Raw genomic sequence first — 24,661 nt, 5'->3', positions numbered from 1 at the left:
TGGTTTTTTTATGAATAAGAAAACAGGTTTCCATTAGTCATTAGGGAAATCCAAATTAAAACCACAATGAGCTCAAACTCATTAGAATGGATATATTCACAAAAAAGACAGTATCAAGTGTTGGAGAGGAAGTTGAAAAACTGGATCCCTCATACACTACTGGCAGGACTGTCACACTATTCTAGGTCCTGGAGATGAAGATAGGATACCAAATTAAATAAGGAAGGCAGGGTATCTGCTTCAAATAATTTTCATTTACCAATGTTCGGATAACAAATAACAGAAATGATTTTTGATAGTGATAATACTAAGCCAGACAGAGCATATTACAACAGTAATGAGGAACTGCAAGAGGCATAGTAGATAAAAGTAATCAGGAATAACCTTTCTGAGGTTACAACTGATAAGGAATTCAAAAGATGAGATGGTTTTATATATCTCTCTGTATACACATAAATATAACATTATATACATATAAAGACCTGTTCAATAAGGATTCAAAAGTATTTTACTGTTTATCATTTTATTAATGGTTTTTCTATCTTTATTAAACACATGTAACTATCAACAAGGGATTCTAAACTCCAGATGATGACCACTATTGTGACCATAAATTGACAAATTTCTTATGAAAAGCCAAGAACACTAATTTTAATTAGCCTGTTCATTCTCATTCAAAGTAGAAATTTTTATTAAGTTTGGTTTTTGGGAATACTGAAGTAACAAAGCACTGCTATTGTCAAGGACCCCCTTGCAGTCTAAGGCACTCAGGATTAAGAACCATAAGCCTAAATAAAATATTTCTAGTTTATATGAATGCCTAAAAACTGAACACTAGTTTTTAGAGATCTTACTTTAACTCATTTTTTTATATCTTCAAAAGCATAACCTACACTGCCAGATTATCCCATTTTCATTATCTCCTATCTCCTATAAACCCATTTAATCTCCCCTTTGTACTTGTTCTACTAATTTCTATCTTCTACACTATATACTTTCAGACTGAGTGATCCTTCTTCCTGTTTTCATCTAATAACTTTTCTTACTAAATGTGTGGTTTCAGTATGCTTGCTTTAACCAGCTACTGATAAGACAATAAATCAATTACTGACACTGAAAAATTTACAGAAAAAAACGTGACATATTGGCAAACAGCATAATTTTGCAGCTGAAGAGAAACACCAAAAGAAAGCCTTCAAAATTTAGTATCCTTACGCTAAATTTTCTACATACCATACACAAGCAGCAAAACCTATTGTATGAACATTTAAATTTTCTTTCTAAAGGTCAGGTCTAGTTTGATACAAGTATAATCAGAAGTCACTTAAACCATATCAGTATTTATGGTTAAAACATAAACTTTAATAACTTTTTAGTTATTTAGTTAAGTTAAAAACTGTCTTCTGGTCACAAGCATATACTACTGATTTAATCTGCTAAAAACCACATTAACTGTCCTCAGCTCCAAGGCTAAATAACATCAATACATTCCACAAGCATACAAACATTTATACAGTACTTAAATACCAGGGACTAAACTCAACAGGGGATTTAGTGGGGTTGGGGGGAATATTAACAATCTCAAAAGCGCACAGTGAGGCATGTCCTAAGAGAGTGTCGGTATTAGTAGTTTTAAAGTTTGTTGAATGAATAAATGGTATGTGGAAAGCACCTACTACAGAATCCGACTCAATTAAATGGTAGTTTCCTGATTGCTTCTCCACTAGCATATTACTCTTTGAAATAATTATCCACCGATAATGAAGAGTTGGGATTACTGTTGTTTTTTTATTCTTTGTGTTTAAAATAAGCCTTTTAAGCTGTTAAGATAGTATGTTTTATGAATTACAACTTTAATTAGTAGAAACCTAAAATTTTGTGACTGAAAATAAACTAATCAAGACCTAAAAGTAACCACTTTCAGTAACTGAAACTTTTAATAAGCATAAACATTGTTTCTTTCAACCACTAATGGATACTAATAATAAATATACCCGCAACTATGGGTAGATACAATTGTATTAGTAGATAAAAAGCAGACACTAAACAATTTCAATCAAAATCACTACTGAATTGCACTACCATTTTACAACCCTAATCTGACCCTGGAGACAGTTACAGAGAAGTACACAATTGTCAAAACTCACGGTAAAGGACACTTAAATGGGTGCCTTGTATTATACATAAACTTCCTTGACAAAGTTGACTTAAGAATGATAAGAAAAGCCCTTGGGGAAAAAATAAGAATGGTAGTAGTTCCTATAGGCATCAAATTGAAAATGGGCATTACCATGAGAAAAAGCAAAATATTCACACGAGATACATGTAGAATACATTTTTAAAATATCTTCCTGAAAGATTTAAGTAAGTTACTGTAATAATATTAGTAAGAAATCAGTAGGATTAGCTTACTTGGGCTTAACTGTCCTGTCCTTTCACTTCACAATTTAATTCACCCACCTCAAGTTTCCTCACTAGTAGTAGTTTTTCCACAATGAATTTAAATCATATATAAACTTTCAAATGTTTTTATATATATAAAATATATATATAAATCATATTTTTATTAAGGTATTATTGGTATGTACTCTAATGAAGGTTTCACACGAAAAAACCATGTGGTTACTACACCCATATTATCAAATCCCCACCCATACCCCATTGCAGTCACTGTCCATCAGTGTAGTAAGATGCCATAGATTCACTATTTGCCTTCTCTGTGCTACACTGTCTTCCCTGTGACCCCTCACATCATATCTATTAACATAATGCCCCTCAACCCCCTACCCCCACCCTCCCACATTCCTCCCCTTTGGTAACCGCTAGTCCCTTCTTGGAGTCGGTGAGTCTGCTACTGTTTTGTTCCTTCAGTTTTGCTTCGCTGTTATACTCCACAAATGAGGGAAATCATTTGACACTTGTCTTTCTCCTCCGGGTTTATTTCACTGAGCATATCATCCAACTCTGTCCATGGCTTTTACAAATGGCAGCATTTTCTTTCTTTCTTATGGCTGAATAATATTCCATTGTGTGTCTGTACCACTTCTTTATCCATTCATCTACTGATGGACACTTAGGTCGCTTCCATATCTTGGCTATTGTAAATAGTGCTGCAATATACATAGGGGTGCATATGTCTTTTTGAATCTGAGAGGTTGTATTCTTTGGGTAAATTCCAAGGAGTGGGATTCCTGGGTCAAATGTTATTTCTACTTTTAGTTTTTTGAGGAACTTCCATATTGCTTTCCACAATGGTTGAACTAGCTTACATTCCCACCAGCAGCGTAGGAGGGCTCCCCTTTCTCCACATCCTCACCAGCATTTGTTGTTCTTAGTTTTCTCAAAGCTGGCTATCCTTATTTGTGTGAGGTGATATCTCATTGTGGTTTTAATTGGCATTTCCCTGATGACTTGTGATGTGGAGCATCTTTTCATGTGTCTGTTGGTATCTGAATTTCTCCTTTGGAGAATTGTCTCTTCATATCCTCCACCCACTTTTTGATTGGGTTATTTGCTTTTTGGGAGTTGAGGCAAGTGAGTTCTTTATATATTTAGGATGTTAACCCTTTGTCAGATATGTCATTTACAAATATATTCTCCCATACGCTAGGATGCCTTTTTGTTCTGTTGATGGTGTCCTTTGCCTTACAGAAGATTTTTAGTTGGATGCAGTCCCATTTGTTCATTTTTGCCTTTGTTTCCATTACTCAAGGAGATACATTCAGGAAAAAGTTGCTCATGTTTATATTCAGATTTTTGTCTATGTTGTCTTCTGTAAGTTTTATGGTTTCATGACTTACATTCAGGTCTTTGATCTGCTTTGAGTTTACTTTTGTGTATGGTGTTATACAATAATCCAGTTTCATTCTCTTGCATGTAGCTGTCCAGTTTTGCCAACATCAGTTGTTGAAGAGGCTGTCATTTCCACATTTTATGTCCATAGTTCCTTTATCATATATTAACTGACCGTATATGGTTGGGTTTATATCTGGGCTCTCTAGCCTGTTCCATTGGTCTATTTTTCTGTTCTTGTGCCAGTACCAAACTGTTGTGATTACAGTGGCTTTGTTGTAGAGCTTGAAGTTGGGGAGTATAATCCTCACAGCTTTATTTCTCCTTCTCAGGATTCTTTTGGCTATTCAGAGTATTTTGTGGTTCCACATGAATTTTAGAACTATTTGCTCTAGTTCATTGAAGAATGCTGTTGATATTTTTACAGGAATTGCTTTGAATCTGTAGATTCCTTTAGGCAGGATGGCCATTTTAACAATTCTTCCTACCCATGAGCAAGGGATGTGTTTCCATTTATTGGTATCTTTAATTTCTCTCATGAGTGTCTTGTAGTTTTAAGGGTATAGGTCTTTCACTTCCTTGGTTAGGTTTATTCCTAGGTATTTTATTCTTTTTGATGCAATTGTGAATGGAATTGTTTTCCTGATTTCTCTTTCTGCTAGTTCATCATTAGTGTATAGGAATGCAACAGATTTCTGTGTATTAATTTTGTATCCTGCAACTTTGCTGAATTCAGATATTAAATCTAGTAGTTTTGGAGTGGATTCTTTAGGGTTTTTATGTACAATATCATGTCATCTGCAAACAGGGACAGTTTAACTTCTTCCTTGCCAATCTGAATGCCTTTTATTTCTTTGGGTTGTCTGATTGCCGTGGCTCCAGGACTACGTTGCATAAAGTGGAGAGAGTGGGCATCCTTGTCTTGTTCCCAATCTTAAAGGAAAAGCTTTCAGCTTCTCGCTGTTAAGTATAATGTTGGCTGTGGGTCTGTCACATACGGCCTTTATTATGTTGAGGTACTTGCCCTCTATCCTCATTTTGTTGAGAGTTTTTATCACGAATGGATGTCGAATTTTGTCAAATGCTTTTTTGGCATCTATGGAGATGATCATGTGGTTTTTGTCCTTCTTTTTGTTGATGTGGTGGATAACATTGGTGGATTTTCTAATATTGTACCATCCTTGCATCCCTGTAATAAATACTTGATCATGGCGGATGACCTTTTTGATATATTTTTAGAATAGGTTTGCTGATATTTTGTTGAGTATTTTTGCATGTATGTTCATCAGGGATATTGGTCTGTAATTTTCTTTTTTTGTGGTGTCCTTGCCGGGTTTTGGTATTAGAATGATGCTGGCCCACCTCTTTACTATTTTAATCTTAGTCTTATTTCTATTCTTAGTAGTATTGTGAATGAAGGATATGAACAGAAAACATGTGAAACATGAATTATACAATATAAGATCCACTCTTCAGAAAAAAAATACCAATTTTTAAAATTGTTAGTTCTTGCTCTCAAAATTTAGAGTAACTGTTTTACAACAATACTCAGTACCACTGACTATTAATAAAGTGAAAAAGATGATTCACACTTAGCTAGTAAGAACATACAACTACAAAGCCCTGGTGTAAGAGAAAAAAGGAATATTAAAATCTTTGAAAAATAACCTTTCCATACATTCAATACACATTTGTCAGATGCCATATGACACAATATACATTAGTAAACAACATAGTTTGTCCTTCTCATGATGTGTTGGTGGAATGAGAGACTAATTGTTAAAATAATGACCAATTCTGATAGACACTTTGGGGAATGAGGCCTACTTAAGAAAGGATAGATGGGGAAAGTTGCTCTAATAGGTATCCTGTATGCTATAGGCTGTGCTAAATGCTATACATAAATAGTCATTTACTTCTCCTAACAACTCTATCAGATAAGTATATATCATAATTAAAACTATTTTATAGGAGAGGACACTAAAGTTTGAAAATAATTTTGACTAAGGACACAGCAATTCATTAATAAGCACTGGAGCTTTCCAATATAAGAGTTAGTTCTAAAGATGTAAGGATCCTCCAATACTCTAAAATAATAATTATACTTACAGAAATGTTTTCTAGAGAAATAATCAAATGCATGTACAAAAACTACAGTGCTATTTATGAGTGAAAAATCAACATAAAAGTTCAACAGTAAGGAATGGTTAAATCAGTTATGCTCTGGCCATTAGTTTCATGCTCTGGATAAGTATTAAATGACACTGGAAAATGCTAGTAAATTTATTTTTTTAAGGATACAGTACAAATCAATACAGTCTAATTTCTCTATTACAAAATATGGGAACTGTAGTTGTATTTGGATGTTTTTCTTCTTTTTTAACACTTTCCTGCACTTTCTAAATTTTCCACATTACTGTGTACTACTTTAATAGCAAGAGAAAAACAAGAGAGACCGTGGTGCTTTCAAACACACACTCACAGACACACACACACCAGATAATGTGATAATGTTTGCCCAGGTTAACAGTGCTCTAGTTTGTTTAACAGCAAATTATTTTAATTTTCTTCTTTTCCTCTGTATTTTCCACTTTTTAAAAAAATAGTAAGTGTATGCTCTTACTACTTTTTACCACAGGCTTCTTCAGCACATGGCCTAACATATGCTTCATATAAAAATTTAAAAACCAATACATAATAGCACTACTTCCTTGGTATGCTGCAATAATATATATCTATTGTGAAGGATCCAAAATTACAAAATAGATAAGCTATAAGGAAATCATTCCTTTTACAAGAGACTTCCATTTAAAATAAAATTAAACTTCTCAACATATGAATCTGAATAACGTTAGAAATCAAAGGAACTTTTTTTTATTAAGGTATCATTGATACATTCTCATATGAAAGTTTCACATGAAAAACAATGTGGTTACTACATTTACCCTTATTATCGAGTCCCCCCATACCCCTTTGCAGTCACTGTCCATGAGTGTAGTGCCACAGAGTCACTACTTGTCTTCTCTGTGCTACACTGTCTTCCCAAGATCCCCCCACACCATGTGTACCAATCATAATACCTCTCAATCCCCTTCTCCTCCCTTCTCCACCTACCTTTCCCCATCCCTCCCCTTTGGTAACTGCTAGTCCCTTCTTGGATTCTTTAGTCTGCTGTTTTGTTCCTTCAGTTTTACTTTGCTGTAATACTCCACAGATGAATGAATCATTTGGTATTTGTCTGTCTTTGCCTTACTTATTTCACTGAACATAATATCCTCTATCAATTCATGTTGTTGCAAATGGTAGGATTTGTTTCTTTCTTATGGCTGAATAGACGTACCACCTCTTCTTTGTGCATTCATCTACTGATGGTGGACACTTAGGTTGCTTCCATATTTTAGCTACTGTAAATAGTGCTGCAATAAACATAGGGATGCCTATGTCTTTTTAAATCTGTGATCTTGTTTTCTTTCGGTAAATTCCTAGGAGTGGAATTCCTGGGTCAGCTGGTATTTCTATTTTTAGTTTATTGAGGAACCTCCATATTGCTTTCCACAATGGCTGAACTAGTTTACCTTCCCACCAGCAATGTAGGAGAGTTCCCCGTTCTCTGCATCCTTGCCAGCATTTGTTGATCCTAGTCTTTTCAATGTTGGCCATCATAACAGGTATGAGGTGTTATTTCATTGTGGTTTCAATTTGCATTTCCCTGATAATGAGCAATGTGGAGCATCTTTTCATGTGCCTGTTGGCCATCTGAATTTCTTCTTTAGAGAATTGCCTGTTCATATCCTTCACCAATAATCAGGTTATTTGTTTTTTGGGTATTGAGGCATGTGAGTTATTTATATATTTGGGATGTTAACACCTTGTCGGATATGTCATTTACAAATATATTCTCCTATACTGTAGGATGCCTTTTTGTTCTGCTGATGGTGTCCTTTGCTGTACAGAAGCTTTTTAGCATGACTTAGTCCCATTTGTTCATTTTTTATTTTGTTTCCTTTCCTCGAGGAGATATGTTCAGGAAAAAGTTGCTCATGTTTATATTCAAGAAATTTTTGCCTATGTTTTCTTTTAAGAGTTTTATGGTTTCATGACTTACATTGAGGTCTTTGATCCATTCTGAGTTTACTTTTGTGTATGAGGTTAGACAATAATCCAGTTTCATTCTCTTGCATGTAGCTGTCCAGTTTTGCCAACACCAGTTGTTGAAGAGGCTGTCATTTCCCCATTGTATGTCCATGGCTCCTTTATTGTATATTAATTGACCACATATGCTTGCGTTTATATCTGAGCTCTCTATTCTATTCCATTGGTCTATGGGTCTGTTCTTGTCCCAGTACCAAACTGTCGTGATTACTGTGGCTTTGTAATAGAGCTTGAAGTTGGGGAGCATAATCCCCCCCCAGTTTTATTCTTCCTTCTCAGGATTGCTTTGGCTATTCGGGGTCTTTTGTGGTTTCATAAGAATTTTAGAACTATTTGCTCTAGTTTCTTGAATAATGTTGTTGGTATTTTGATAGGGATTGCACTGAATCTGCAGATTGCTTTAGGCAGGATGGCCATTTCGTCAATATTAATTCTTCCTATCCATGAGCATGGGATGTATTTCCATTTATTGGTATCTTCTTAAATTTCTCTCCAGAGTGCGTTTAGTTTTCAGGGTATAGGTCGTTGACTTCCTTCAGCAGGTTTATTCCTAGGTTTTTTATTCTTTTTCATGCAATTGTGAATGGAATTGTTTTCCTGATTTCTCCTTCTGCTAGTTCATCATTAGCGTATAGGAATGCAACAGATTTCTGTATACTAATTTCGTATCCTGCAACTCAAAGGAACTTTAAACTGTTCTTTTTCTGTGCCACTTCATAAAATGAAAAATACAAACTATTTCTGAAATAGCGTTAAAACTGACAGCCTAATTTTGTAAAAGCAAAAACACACATCTTTGTAATGCCTTGAGATTTCAGCATGTGCATTATTTGTCCAAGGTACGCATAAGCAATTAAAAATATAAGCCATTTAACCATACAGTTTAGCATATAGGCTCTATTCTGAAGAACTAATTCCCTAGCTACCTCTAGTTAATTTAAGCAAATTAAGCAAAATGCCTTTGGTATTGAAAACTTTTCTAAAATGTGCTTAAAAATTATCTTTTTTCTTAGAGTAGTAAACCTAACTGACATAAAAGCTGATGCCTAAGCATACTGCTGTGCCTGACAATCATTATAAAAAATTAGAGAGGCATATCTTGACCAGGAGTCTGCATATCTCCTACAAGCTTATTTTATAAGTTTCGTACTGTAAATACAGGTCCTAAAAGTAAGTTTAAGATATGAGTGAGTTGTCTTTGTTACATTTTTAATTATCTGCCTTAGTTAATATGAAAAAATGAAGGAGCCACCTGACTATTTGGAGTAGCAAGATGCCAGTTTCTAGAATTTTAGTACATGGTTTTAAAAGGAAAAAGTATTTTAGCTGAAAGCAGCTCTTCTATTATAGTATGAGATCAAATAATCAGCAGACCTCACAAGCATAATGAGTAACTAGATTTTACAAGGGAGATGGTAAAAGCAGTGCCTTTCTCTTCAATACACAACAATCATTCTCCAAATTCACTGCTCTGTGCTTTACTTTCCTTACTTTGCTAGTGCAGCTACTTACTACAGCACTATTCTGCTTTCCTTATATGGTATTTAATGCTTCCAAATGCTTAGAACCCAGGCGATCTTACAGATATAAGGGCATGGAAAAAAGAGTACAAGTTATTCACACACATTACACAGATAAAGAATACATACTAATTTCAAATTACTGCATTGACATTCTCAATTCTGTAAGTGTAATTCTAAATAAATGAACTTCATTTGTAGGGAAAAACAGGCATGGCACTCACAAAAAAATGTCAGGCTAACAATGATAAAAAGCACACAAATAAAGTTACAAAAAATGGGAATAACCCAAAGAATATTTATGATCTTTTATCTTTAATGAAGATGAGGGAGACTTCCTGTTATACATACATCCACACAGAAAGTATCAGGACTTCTGCAGGCAAAAACATGTACTATATGGCCTAATATGATGAACATAGCAGACTCATTTTTCCCACTCTCCCCACCACACCCTTGCTATAAGTCCAATAAGCCAGATACTTAATTAAATTAAAGGGCAAACCATGTAAATGCAACAATACCACAAGATAAAATGAATGAATGAAAAGATGAATTCCACAACTTAAGAACTACTGGTTTCATCACAACCACTAGTGAAGGGGAGTCATTACTGTATTTTCACATGCTTTATAGGTAACCAAACACTTTTGTTTTCATTATCTCAATTCTCATCAGCAACATTAGGAAGTATAAGTGACTAAAAAGCTGAGTCTTTTTAATACTAATTGATTTGCCCACGCACACAGCTAATAAATTCATGGAGCCCAGATAAAAACCCCTCTTCTCAATCCAAGTGTAGTAGTCTTCCCAAATAAAATGTTATCTTGCCACTAAATATATGAGCATATACTCAAAGGTAAATAAATGATCTGACTTTCTCTTTCAAAAAATAAATTATGGGTGCTATGGTAAGTATTTCCTCTGAACTTCCTCCAGAATACTCAATATTTACTCTGCATAAAGGAAAAGAAAGGGGAATCAACACTGCTAAGAAACTATTGTCAGGTGTTTCAGATGATTGTTATTTAACCCTCTAAATATGCCTATGAGAAAATATTAATTCATTTTAAGGAAATGGAAACTGAGGCATAGAGAAGAAACTAACTACAGGTAACTCGACATACTCAGGTTACATGTATAGACACAAGTCTGTCTGAGTTCTAAGCCAATGTTCTCCCCTTTAGATTTATCCATTTAACAAAGAAATTACTAAATGTCTACTATGTGCTATGCACCATGCCCAATGCTTCAAACAGAGCAATTCTAAAATGTATGTTATTCAAAACACTATACCTGCACTGAACACAATGTCATCTAAACAAGTCTTGGTAGGAAAAACATGCGTAGGCTCTAAGAACAAAACTGCATCCTTCTTGTTTATGCAAACTTGATACAAAAGAAAAGCATAGTGCATGCACCCCGTGAAATAAATTGTGGCTAATTCTCATTTGCCTCAGAAGCTCATCTAAGCAGAAAGTCCCACTCCAAAAACAAAACAAAACAAAACTCCCAATGAGCCTCTATTCCTTATGTCAACTCTAGTCAACTTTGTTAGGTATCCACATTTTTCAAATGAGAAAACTGAAGTTTAGGCAAGAGAGCTAATTAGAAGCAGTAGAATTGTTATTCCAACCCAGGCTAGCTAGTACCAGAGACTTCCAAATCACTTTTCTTGTCATTGTAAATTTCATACACAATGTAACTCTTCAATAGGAAATAGTTATAATCAGGTCCATTTTATTCAGCCAAAAAGGAACTAGACAATTAGGCAACTTGGGCAGCTCCAAGTCATCATGGTTCAATCACTGACTTTTGCAATGAAAAAGTGGTATATAATGCACACTACCAAAGCTGTAATTTGCTCAAACTGAATTCTTAGGGAATCAATTCTTTTTATTTAAAACATTCATTTGGGCCTGTGTGTGTGTGTGTGTGTGTGTGTGTGTGTATGTGTGTGTGTGTGTCAGAATAAATAATGCTAGCAAACTGAAATAAATGCCTGTTACATAGTTTTTTGAATGACACACATACATCTTAGCACTGTAAAATAAGGACTTCCAGTAACATAAGACAAGTTTCCCCTGCTATTTGAAAGTAGAACATTGCTATGAAACCTCGTGTAAACCAAAATGGCATTAAGAAAAGCAATTACCATTAATTTAAATGGAAAAAGTTTTGAGCATTCCCAGACCCAAAAAATAACTTCTTAGGCTTTTCTGATACTTTAGGACACAGCTTCCTAATGGATGCACAAAATTAATCAAGATAAAGCACAGATGCTCACAGACACAATTCAAAGCTCTGGTCGCTTGACGCTGAGATCCTGCATGTGGTTCACAGGGAAAGAGCTGACTGCCACTCTCTCTGCTCGGAGTGCATGCTACCTCTGTAACACCTGTCTGCAAAACAGACGCTGAACGCTATTTTCATTTTTTTTTCCATAAAGGCAAAAATCTTCAGCTTTCCATTAGCAAAAACAGACACTATATAGATCTTCCACAAAAGGGAAGTGGTCTAATGGAAACTTTCAAAAAGTGGGGTGTACTTGTATAGGTATCAGCTCCTATGAGTGATTATATATTTTTTATTTTTTCGGAATTATTCTAATTTATCTAAGTAATATGAAATCTCACAGCAAGCAATGTCATATAACAATATTCAAACTTTAACTTTCCTAAAAATTATGTAACAAATTCCATCCATTAATGTAAAACTTTTAGCTACTGGCATTGGTTTATTTGTATAACAAGTTCTCTGGGAAACAGAAACTAGAGTTTCAATGTCACACTCTCCATAATAAGAAATGCTGCCAATATGAATACAAAATACTCAATGTGTCTAATGGAGAGAAAATAATCCTTCAAAAATTTCACAAATATACTACACTACCAAGCTTATAATTTTAATTATAAATCGACTGTAGAATCTACAATTTAACCCCTGAAGCACCAAGCTGGTTATCGCTCAAATTGTTTTTTAAAATTAGTTAATTATTCCTCAGCAAGTAAAAAGTCTCTCACACTATGTATGGCAAGTTTATTTACTTCAGCCAACTTCTCATGAATTCCCAGAACTTCATCAAGAATTTAAGATTACTTTCCCATTCTCCAAATCCAGCAGCATACTCTGGCAGGCTTTGTGTATTTGCAATGTTGTAGCCTCCCCCACCTACTGAACTCTAATTCACCCTTCAGAACCCAGTTCAAATAGCACCTGCCTGAAACTAACTCATTAACTCCTTTAAACAAGGCTGCTCTAACTCTAGCAGTATCCATAGCATGTACCACAAAAACTGAACTTGAAGAATTATTCAGGGCACCTTTAACAGTGCATGTTACACAGTCGCATTGTTTCAAATCAGTAAGGAAAACTGATTAAACAGGGAAATGACTAAACATGAAAACCACTACTAATTAATTCCTAGTAAAATTCTACTATCCAAAAATTTGGGAAATTTTTAAGATAGTAAGATTTAGTAGAAGACTAAAACTTCTCCAAAACAAAAAACTCTTAAGGGTTTTGACTATTCTGTGCAAACACTAAAAGTTTTAAACTAGCTCTGTTTTATAATTTCCCACTAATATAGACAGACTCCCAATTCCATGTAATCCAGAAAATATTACCATGGTCACTTAATGAAAAATAATCTCTCTTCACTATAAGCTCTTCATAAAATTTATCACAAATTACTACATAAAATTTATCGCAATTATCCACCACAGTAATTTCAGCAGTTCAAAAACAAGCGCTATACATTTTAACCATCTTTTTTTACCTTTAGAGTTTATGTAGAAAGCAATATTTATGTAGACAGCACTAAGTAACTATGACATTTTTTGTTGTCATCAAACATGCAAAACTTGACTCCACCTGGGAGCCTTTTACACTTTCTGTCTGGAAAGCCATTCACCAGTATTTCTGCATAGCTTTCCCCTTTTTCTGTATTTTAAATGCCACCTCCAGAGACAGGTCTTCCCTCATCACCCTACTTAAAATAGTCTCCTCCTTCCATCCTTATTGCTATACCCTTATTCCCTTTTATTTTCTTCATCACAATTACCACTACCTGAAATTATTTGTTTATTTTCTCTCTCCCTATCTGAGATGTCAGCTCCATGAAGGCAAAAGACTTGTCTTGTTCACTGTCATATATACCCAACACTACAGCATTATCTAAAAGACAACAAATTATTAAAGGATTTAAAGTCTAGAATAGTAACATTCAACCAGTGGACCCCAAAATTTAAACAATTTCTAGCCAAATGTTACTCAAAACAAGCAAATTGTATGAATTTTGTATCTGCAGAGAGAAGGAAAGTCTTGGCTTTCTGAAAACTGAATTTTAAGATTAAAGTGACCTCAGACATCAAGTCCAGGGGTCTTCAAACTATGCTCTGAAAACACCGTTAAGAGCAGTCAGAGGTCAAATTCCCTAAAGCACTGGACCACAACTGTTTTATACATACACCTTATTTTGGGAAGTGTGATTCATACACATACAGAACATAAAACAGCATTATATATCAAATTTAAACACTATTTAGAGACTATATCTCCGCTGCCATGTTAAAGTTTTGCTACAGACATCAAATGAAGTTTGACCTGACAAGTCTATGAATATATCTACAATTTCTCATAAGGGTGCATAGATTATAAAGGTTATAGCACTAAACTTTTTTCTAATCTAAGGAGACCAGGTCCATTCACATAAAATCATAAAAACTACACCCTTAAAGCACTACTTTCGGCAATATTAAATTAAGGCAAAGCTCAAGGCATACCTGCTCAGCACATGATCTCACAAAATGTGCAATAAGTAAATTTGTAAGGTGTCAGTGTGATAAAGTACTATTCTCATTATAACAGTAATTATTATTACTTAAGGTTCTGACGATTCTTGATGAATCTTTGTAATAAACATGCAAGTAGCTACTGTATGTTGCCAGAATATCAATCTTAAAACATTTCCTGTTATGTCTCTTTCAAATTTCTGTTAAATTAAGTAATCCCAAATCTGCAAGATGAGTTAAAAAAAAAAACCTACTTACATCTACTTAATTTGTAGCATTAAACTGAGAAAGGTATTAGATGACGAGTCCAGATTAAGGATAAAATGGCCTTCTAATTCCCAATTACTAATTTTCATACTAATTAAAACTGCTTGACTGTTCAATCTTCATGTTAATGTTAAAACTTAACCTTATTTTAAAACTTAGCATAAAAACAACAACCATACAAAATTGAGATAATGTATATGAAATGTATTTGCAAACTGTAAAGCATTTTTAAAATACTTAGTAAGATTAAGCCAAAGGCATCAGGTTATTTGAAAGGCATGGTAAACTTATTGAACATTATTATTTCACCAATCTATGAAAGACTGTTTTACAAACAGAAAATCAAATACAAAATTTGTATGAAGGATAAACATTGTAATTTAGAATGTAAAATGTAACACAAAAATACATTCCTGTCAGATATGCTATAAAACCAAAAGTTCCTCCCCCAAACACATTGTGTTACATAGTCACTACACTTTGTCCAGATGCTGACATAAAATGGAGTATGTTTCAATATCCAAATATCTAAGTGGAAAAATGGCTCATGAATATGCTTGAAATAAACCTAAGTCTACTCATTGTTAACTAAATTGCCAGGACACATCATTTCTCTTATTTTATCATTCCTTGGCAAAGTAAAAATTTACTAAGTGTGTATTTTCATCTACTTTCATGTAAGGAAAGACTTCAATTCAGTACAGGCAGAGGAGGATTGGTATCCTAAGTACTGGATCAAACTTTCTTTTTAAAAAAATATACCATCTCTATATCTTCAGTAGTTTCTAGTAACTAAAAAGTATCTGAAAAATATATAGGGAAATGAAACCAAAGAAAAGATTTCTTTTAATTCAGCCATCTCCACTAAATGCAATTCTGGTAGTCATTTACTCTGTTGAGTTCTTCATCTAAAAAAATGAACATGAAACTGGTACACAATCTCTTATCCAAATCCTTAAAAGCCAGACGTTTCTTTTGCTTTTGCTTATCTGGGAATTGTTTAATCCCTCCTTCATATTTAAATGATAATATTGCTGGATACAGTGTTCTTGGTTCGAGGCCCTTCTGTTTCATTGCATTAAATATATCATGTCATTCTCTTCTGGCCTGTAAGGTTTCTGCTGAGAAATCTGATGATGGCCTAATGGATTTTCCTTTGTAAATTATCTTTTTTCTCTCTCTGGCTGCTTTTCATACTCTATCATTGTCTTTCATCTTTGCCATTTTAATTACTATATGTCTTGGTGATGTCCTCCTTGGGTCCCTTGTGTTGGGAGATCTGTGGGCTTCCATGGTCAGATGTTTCTTAGAATTGGAGTTTTTCAGATTTTAGAAAGATAAAATAGTGTATATATCACAAATGACCTAACACCTCCCAGAGTGGCCTAGGTAGCACCTGTAATCAAATACAGTAACAATTCTGCAGAAAATGTTGGAAAATTAGGTTACTACAGATAAAACACTCTAACTAGGCTAACAATTTTAGTAGGAATTTGCCACCATGCATGCTTAAAAAAAACCAGATTTCAGAGCTTTGTGGATTTTGGACTGCAAATAAAGGTACATTAGGTTCATCTCACCCAATTTTTACAAGGAGAAGAGTATGTGAACTATAAACTCCTGTTTTGTACTGGCACTGGGCCAGACATTAAGAGTAAATATGTGAGAAAAAGACTAACTTCAAAAATCCCAAATCTAATAGAGGCTCGTGGTTAAGCAACGGTAAATATACATTATCATGTAAACACAATATATTCCTTGACTTATAACAGGGTTACATCCCGATAAGTTGAAATGCATCTGATGCACCAGTCAACCAAACATCACAGATTAGCCAGCCTAAATTTACTCAGCACACTTACATTAGCCTGTAGCCGGGCAAAATCACCTAATACAAAGCCTATTTTATAGTACACTGCTGAAAATATCTTATATAATTTATTGAATACTGTACTGAAAGTGGAAGACAGAATGGCTGTACGTGCACTGGTTGTTTACCCTCGTGATCTTGGGGCAGACTGGGAGCTGCAGGGCACCACCCAGGATCACAAGAGTATCATGCCATATATATTTCTAGCCCAGGGAAAAATCAAAACTCAAAATTCGAAGTATGGTTTCTACTGAATGTGTATCACTTTTGCACCATTGTAAAGTCAAAAAATCATAAATCAAACAATCATTAAGTCAGGGATCATCTGTATGAAATATATTTCAACCAATGGTCTTAGTCATACAAAATACAGCAAGAAATACAGACCTAAACTAGACTAGAAGCATTTTATTACTAACATCCTTCCCTTAGTCCTACACTCAATCTACACACACTTCTCTTAAGAAGCTGGTTATATAGTTTCCCATAGGTCATTAAGAAACAACTATAAGAAAGGATTCAAGGAATGAAGGAATACAGGATGCCCTTCTCCCCTTCCCCTTTTCTGCTCTCATGTTTCTGATCTGTGGATTGGGAAATAGTGCTCTGACAGCATTAAGTGTTAAAGGACAATCTGGCACCAGTTCACTTTACTGCCTATTTATTGATAATCTACTGTAAGTACCATGCACTACAGAAGGTAGTAGAAATGTAAATATAGAGACAAAGCCCTACCTCTCAGCTTAAAGTCCAGTGGAGGTTATGGTGGATGGCAGGGATGGACAGTAAATTACAATACAGCATGACACATTCAGTACCAGGAGTTTGAAGAATAAAAGCAGAACAGCAAAAGGAATTAGGGAGTCAGGAAGAATTTCATTAACAAAGTGATACTAGAGTAGACTTCTGAAGATTATCAAACAACAGAGAAGTCACAGTAAAAATAACACTGCAGTATACACGTGTGCGCGCGCACACACACACGCACACACAGGTAAAAACATATGCATGAAAGGAAAAAAAGAAAAGGAAATTTTTCAGGGTAAGTGGCAAATAGGTCCAAAATGTCTAGCTATATCTAAATAGTTTTCTCCTAGATAAACTTACTTTGCAGTTCTGTATTATTTAAGCTATGAGGTGTTACCAAAAATATGAACACAGTAAAGCATCTTATTACTTCATAATGCAACATACCCAAGTGATATAACAAGAGATTTCCTCTGAATTTCAGAGAACAAGCTGTCAAAAAAAACATACTAGGAATTCTTTTTCCAGGTCACCCCAACAGTATGGACAAAGTAAATAAATGAACAAGCTGTATCAGCATGACTTGTCATAGGAAAAAAGTATTAAGAGTTTAAAAAAGGATGTGAAACAGAAAACTCAATCAAGAAGAAGAAATATATATAGTAAATTGAAGAACATTCAGTTCGATGAACAAAACCAAGGTAAAAATTATAATTTTAGCAACTGAAAACCCTAATGTCCAATCCATTTCTTTTCAAAGGCAGACTTTCTACCAAAGCCATCAATTTTAGTACAGTTCTTTTCAAAATATCTAGTAAAAGTCACAGTTTTCTTTTAAGTTTCAGAGGTAAAAATCATCCTCAGGAAGGAAGAACAGTCACCTATGTCATCAACGAGAATGACTCCTACCATAGTACAAAACCCCTTGACATCACTACCATATGTAATTCTCTTCAAACACTACAGTGCAACTCAGATGATCCCCAGCTCTACAACTGCTCTACCTGAAGCCTTCGTTTCTTTTGCTTCTCTGTATTACAAAATCCATTAGTAGTATCTTTTCCTAACTAAGACTGTATCACTATTTGCCTAAGCTGACCTCGATGCCTACCTACTAAAGCAAGCACACCGGTATGATCATGAAACTATAACAGAATGCAGTTAAACATTTTGCAACAATTAACAATTACTATTTAGCACTGCTCTGAAAGAGCAAAAAAATACATTGTTAACTTAGTTTTATTAATCCTTTAACATCTACTCTACCTCACATACAGGCATTAAACACACCTTTTCTTCATTTTCTTACATTATCAGAAAATCTTATGAAGTAAATTTACCAACAAAAAAGGGTAAACTGTAATTTCCCATGGGTTCTGAAAAATCATGTAGGGGTTTTTCAAAAACACAAATGCTTATAATACAAATACTACTATCTACTGAAGAGATAAAACCCCAAACTCAGCACTTCTAATGAAATCTATTTATAAATCTAAAGTATTTATATATTTGTAACAAAGAGAATGTTCAGGTATATAATAACTAACTGTAAAGTATCTCCAAAAAAATCAAAAGGTAAATGAAGCACACGAGGTTATTAGGTAAAAACACAGGTACCTAGTTCTCTTGGGAAGGAATATCATCCTGAGTTTATCTTCAAGATCAAGTACTTCCCAAATGAAGGGGATCTAAATCACTCACACTCATGCATTTTACCCTCATTTTTCCACCATATAAATTTCTTTAAAAATACTATAGAAACTAAAAAATTTTTAAAGGTGTTATCTGTTACTTGGTTAAATATACAGGCAATTCTCATTACCCAAGAGTATCAGATTAGGTCACAGATTATCTCTATACAGTATACTTAGAATAAAAGGGTTCTGAGAATAAATGATGCTCACATTAATTTATTTTTATTGAGCAGAATTAGGATGCAAAAAATGTGAGTTTCTCAATTTGTCTTAAATAGGAAGTATTCACATAAGTCACTGCAATTCAAGTCCTCTGGAAAAAAAAGAGGAAACTCTCCTTTTAAAATTAAATGAGGCTCTCAGAATGTCAAGAATTAAGTGGAGCAGGAATTTTGTCTTATTTACATGAATTTTGTATTTTTCGATTAGATTTAATATTACAAAAGAAGAAACTACGAGTTGAACATTCAAAGCTTAGTAAAGATCTTGGACCATTAAGAAGTATTTCAATGAAAACGGACCTGAATACCTAACCATCTGAATGTAGGCATTTAACCATTTCAGTCCAGTGTGATTCTTAATCAACCCTTTAAAACTGGGATGAAGTTATCTTCCCGAAGTGCAAATGGGGTGAGTTCATTGATGTTTGGGAAATAACTTGTCAGAGAAACCGAGTAGTCTCAAACAACTCAACATAAGCCTGATATGCAAACAGGTACTTCCAAATTTACACCCCGAACTTCATACTTTATTCCCACTAATGTTTTTTCAAAAGGTAAATCACAAGTTGCACTTAGGATTTCAGAGGTCTAGAAAACCTTAGTATCATGCATAACAGGAAATGTGTTCAACTCTGAACTCTAATTTCCAGTATGGCTTCCCTTGTGGACAGATTTTTAAATGAGTAGTTTCTGTCATTACACCCAGAATCTAAGGCTTAATATCAATGTAATTATTAAAAATAGTCCAGAAGACTAAGAAAGGAGTAGGATTCTTTGACCAAGAGTTTATGACAATTAAAATGTGTTGGATTAGGTCGTCTGGGTATTGAAATATCAAGGCACCTCCTAGGATTCCAAAGGATTCGAAAGAAGTTGATGTTTAGGTGCCCTCCGAGAGGGGGGTACCCGTATGTAAGACTTTTGTGGTGGAAATACCGTCCCCACAGAGTCTGGAATAGACGCAAATTCCCTAAACCTGGAAATGCTTTTAGAAATGAAAACTACAGTTCGCATTCACTAAAGTCCATAGTTACCACGACTTAGAGGCTCTCCTAGACGGACAACAGAGCTTCAACTGAGAACTAAGAGGGCCTCTCTGAACCCCACTCATTTCTTCCGTGAAACTTTTAAGTTAGACCTAAGACAGCAGAAGGTGGAGGCCCCGGCGGAAGTAGAAACCCGGGGTTAGCAACTTCACAGACAGAAGCGTCTCGGGTTCCTCTGCTGCCCAGGACTATCCGCAAAGAGTCTCTACCACACCACGGAAGCTTCACCCTCCCTGTGCGGTGGCAGAGGAAACACATCAGTTGCACTCCTTCTTCCACCATCCAGACCCTTTGATATCCCAGGGCCTGGAGGCACCCGGAGCCCGTTAGCCAGTCCAGTGTCCCCCACCTTTTACACACACAGAAACACACAAGTTGCAAATGAGGTGCGTGTACTAGAAGAATGTGAACAGCCAGAGACCGCAGCGGCTGCTAGGAAGTCGGCAACGCCGTCCAAAGTGAGCTCAGGCTCCTTGGCCACCACCGCTGTCGCCTTCTCTTCTTCCCCAGGAAGCAGCGCGGCGGAGGCTCCTCCGCGCTCGCGGGAGCCCAGGGAAGCGGTGTCTGGGGGAAGCCCCAGAGCCTGCCGGAGGGACCGGGCCCAGGATCCACAGCGGCTGCTGCAGCGCCCGAGTACAGCGACGCTTTACGTCCCGTCCACCACCCTCCTCCCCACACACACCCCCTCCCTCCCTCCACCGCCGCCACCCCCCTCCCCGCCCGCTCCGCTCTCCCTCTCTCGACTGGAGCCGAGACAAAAGCAACGGGAAGCGGCGGGCCAGGATGCTGCCCGCGGACCCCGGGGGCGACCGGACCAGCCCCGAGGCATTCCCCCGTCTTGCGGAGGCTCCGATTCCGCCGCCCACGCCGCACGCCCCGCTGCCAGACTTCCAAAATTTTGCCAAAAACTCACCGCATGAATTTTCTTGTCCCGCGGATCCAAGATGGCGACGTATCCACCGCGGAGGCTGCTGGGAGCAAGACCTTTACCCTCTGACCCCCACCGTGACCCCCGTCGTTCCGGTTTCCCTCAAGGCGGCGGCGAAGGTGGGAACGACGATTGCTGGCGGGACCGGGTTGAGGAGGAGTAGACCTCTTCACGCGCGTTCGGGACGGAGTGAGAGAGGCACTTCACTCCCTCACCTCGCTCTCTTCGGCCTCCACCGTGTATCCCGCCGACACAGGGAGGCTTGTAGCTTCTCCGGGGTCGTTGTAGCGAGCGGGGCCTCTGACGGCCGCCACAGTTTCCCTGGGGCCCCTGGGTTGCTTCGCACTGGGCACTGGCCCTGGGACCGAGGAGGGCCGCAGGGCCCAGGGGCGGGGAATGGTGAGGTGGCGTCGGTCAGCCCTCCCCGGGGACGCGGAGCGTGTTTGTGTTTGTGTTCGTGCGGGTGTCCGACACCCCGCCCCACCCGCTACGTCGGCCTGAACGCCCCCACTCGGGCTGCCCCGAAACAGCTGATCGCTGTCCCCTGTACCTCTCAGCCGCCGCTACCTCCGGTGCTCGTGCGCGCGCTTCAGGGACTGGCCGCGGGTCACCATCACCTGCTGAGCAGTGAGTGCCCCTCTGCTGAAACCGTTGGTCTTTCTACTCACCGCCTTTACTTTTCTAAAAAATTTTGGTGGGCGGGAGCATTTGAGGGAGCAGGTTTTTAGAGCGCTGTTGGGTGACTTTGCGCCGGCGGATTTAGGTTTATAGCACTTTCTTTTCGCTCTCATTCCCCATTCCCCCGTTAGTTTGAGAGATCTGCAGGGCTGTCATCAAAACCGTGTGAATTTATGGCGCTTTGGTAGAAACTTAAGGAAAGTTAGGTCTCTGTTTTACTGAAAAACAGTTGTCACTCACGTGCAATTAAATTTGTTTTCCTGGATGCAATAAATCTCTCTTTTACTTTGAATATAGATAAATTCTTTTTTTTTGTTACTATTCGACATTTTTGGATTTAAAAAGGGCCTCTCTGCAGGTGTGTTTTGGAATTGCTCAGTTACATAAAGTAAAAACTGTTACCCTTTTCTGAGAGCCTCTGCAAGTGTGTTTTGGAATTGTTCAGTTTCATGAAGTAAAAACTGTTACCCTTTTCTGTTTGATATATTTATTAATGTGAAGTACGATTCGTCTGGAGTAAATAAACTTTCTACTTTGTTTCTTTTATAAAATCGCCTTTCCTTCCAGTAGACTCGCTGTGATCCAATTTAAAATTTATCATTGAAATGCAAGGGGCATATGTCAGTCATAAATAGGAAGAAAAGGCAGCATACTATAAAAGGTGGCTTTGTCATGTTTATAGAATGCAAGGTGTTCTGACCTAATGGTAGATAGTATGTGAATTTATTTAAACTCCAAATGGTGCTGATGTAACCAGTAGAAAATATTTTGCCTGGTTATTCCTTTCGTTAAACATTGTGCTTCACTGATTTTTGCTTCAGCCAAATTCAAGGACACAACACTTTCTATGTCCTTCCCTTTCTCCTCCTTTTCCCCTGAACAGTTCTTTCCTGCCTCTTTAGTTTTCCCTTCTACTGCTTAAGGTGGTGCTTTAAAGTATATATGCCTCTAATTATGTGTAGTTATATTATAGGTATGTGAATACATGTGTGTGTATATATTACTGAGCATTTTAATCTATTAATAATTTGAAAGCATAACTATTAATATTTGGAATCATAAGATGGAATGACAAAAATGGGATGTAATGTGAATATAGTAACATCAAGTATTACTTAACATCCTAATTTATTATTTTGACTTAATATAGGACTTTGTTAAGGCCCCAAAGATGGATCTATCCCTGTAATGATTCAAAAAAAGCACAAGTTTTAAATAGCATAAACATTGGTAAAATTAGAGAAATCACTTAACAAAGGGGACAGATCTAGTTTGAGGATTTTGTTCCTTTGGATATTGTATTGGAGAAGATAGATCAAACATCATGGTAAATGTATAGAGTAGGAATATTAGGAAAAAATACCCAGACACTACCACTTTCTTGAGACTACTTTGATTAGGATAAATTTACTTTAAACCTTGTTGAAGAACAAATTTTAAATTGTCCTATTATTTGTGCCTAATTTCTTTTAAATTTTTTAAATTTGTTTAATGCCTACCTTAGAGGTTAGTTCTGGTATTGAATAAGCTAACATCTGTTAAAGGCTTATATTTATGGATTTCTAGTAAACACTCTAAATGGTATATTTTTAAAGTTGTGTTGCATCAAAAAGTTCATCTATATTGCTAAAATTGATTAGATGTAGTAGTTTGTGGATTTTGTTTTAACTGTTCACTTTGATAGGTTTTCTTACTTTGACTTGTAAAACAGCCCATACTGATGATGTGTTTTGTATGTTTTTGAAATGTGTGTAAGGTAAATTCCTTGTGTACCTTATAGAAAAATTAGTGATTTAGATTGAAAGGGGAAAATCATTATTAAGGGAGTAACGAGTTTGTATGTAACTAGTTGTAGGAAAGAGAGACTTCCTATTTTTAAAAAGTGTGAACAATACTGGAAATCTTACCATGGCAAAGGATGAAAAGGACAGGCATCTTAAGTTTAATATTGCTCAAACAGAACACTTTAAATCCAAACCCCCCTCCTGTAAGTCTTCCTGATTCACTCAAACAATACTATCAGTAACTCATGTGCTCAGGCATAAAACTCATGTGCAGTTTGAGTCTTTTGTGATTCTAGGTACAACTCATCAGCCTGTACCATCAGCTCTTTATATATACTTGGAATTCACATCACCTCTAATGCTACCACACTGTGCAAGTGACCATCTTTGACACAGCAATATCCATAACTGTCTCTGATTCCTATTTTCCCTGCATCCCTTCACACCATTCTCTACATGCCAGCCAGAGCGGTCATTCAAAAATTTCATTATGTCACATCACTGCCTTGTTTAAAATCCTCCAGTGGCTTCCCTAGGAAAAGAATAAACTCTAGTTTCCTTACCATGGCCTCTAAAGCTGCATAATCTGGTTCCCGCCTACCTTTCCAGCTTGAACTTGTTCTCACATTGTTCATTGCTTCCTTTCTGTTTCTGTGATATACCAAACTGTTTCCTTTCTGTAGCAGAGACTGTTAGTTTTCTCCTAAACTTTATTTTTTTTCATAGTAATAGACATGGACATATGGCTGTCCAGAATAAAAACTGTATTTTCCAGCCTCCTTAGAGCTATGTGCTAGTTCTGGCCAATGAGATATAAGCAGATATGCACCCTTCCAGAACCGTTCTTAAAAGAGTTGCACACCTTTAGTGCTTTGCTTCTTTTCTACTTAATCCTGCACCCTTGAGTACAGGTGTGATGGCCTGGAACTCTAGCTTCCAATCTGGGTTATGTGCAAGTTCCTCCCATCCTAGGGATGACAAAAAAGCTGGCAGAAACCTGGGTTCTTGAGACCTTTGTGGAGAGTCATACCACCCCTGCACTCCTCACATTCAAATTTTGATAGAAAAATTTAACCTACTAAAGCTACTAGAGTCTCTTGTTCTCAACTGAAAATACTTCATCTCAGGAAATGGCATTTGCAGTTTTTCTTTTCAGCCTGGGATGGGCT

General features: G+C 36.5%; 1 protein-coding gene and 1 long non-coding RNA gene across 7 annotated transcripts in view; one reads left to right on the top strand and one right to left on the bottom strand.

The window, feature by feature from the left end:
* Nucleotides 1-21,154, bottom strand: part of CNOT2 (CCR4-NOT transcription complex subunit 2) — a 115,676-nt gene extending 94,522 nt beyond the window's left edge. For 2 of the 6 annotated variants that reach the window (XM_036917638.2, XM_036917644.2), the window contains exon 1: nt 21,016-21,154. In XM_036917638.2, the coding sequence (XP_036773533.1) occupies nt 21,016-21,020 (5 nt within the window). In that variant the 5' untranslated portion in view covers nt 21,021-21,154. The remainder of the gene's footprint in view (nt 1-21,015) is intronic. The other 4 variants (XM_057486867.1, XM_036917640.2, XM_036917643.2 and 1 more) reach the window with 4 other exon arrangements.
* On the top strand, nt 21,126-21,659 carry LOC130679104 (uncharacterized). Its single transcript, XR_008992089.1, has 2 exons — nt 21,126-21,219; nt 21,588-21,659. It is a non-coding gene; the product is annotated as an uncharacterized LOC130679104 (long non-coding RNA).
* Nucleotides 21,660-24,661: the final 3,002 nt, after the last annotated feature.

The sequence above is a fragment of the Manis pentadactyla genome, chromosome 10, assembly GCF_030020395.1.
Source record: "Manis pentadactyla isolate mManPen7 chromosome 10, mManPen7.hap1, whole genome shotgun sequence".
Classification (NCBI taxonomy): Eukaryota; Metazoa; Chordata; class Mammalia; order Pholidota; family Manidae; genus Manis; species Manis pentadactyla.
This window is presented reverse-complemented; position numbering and strand designations above follow the sequence as displayed.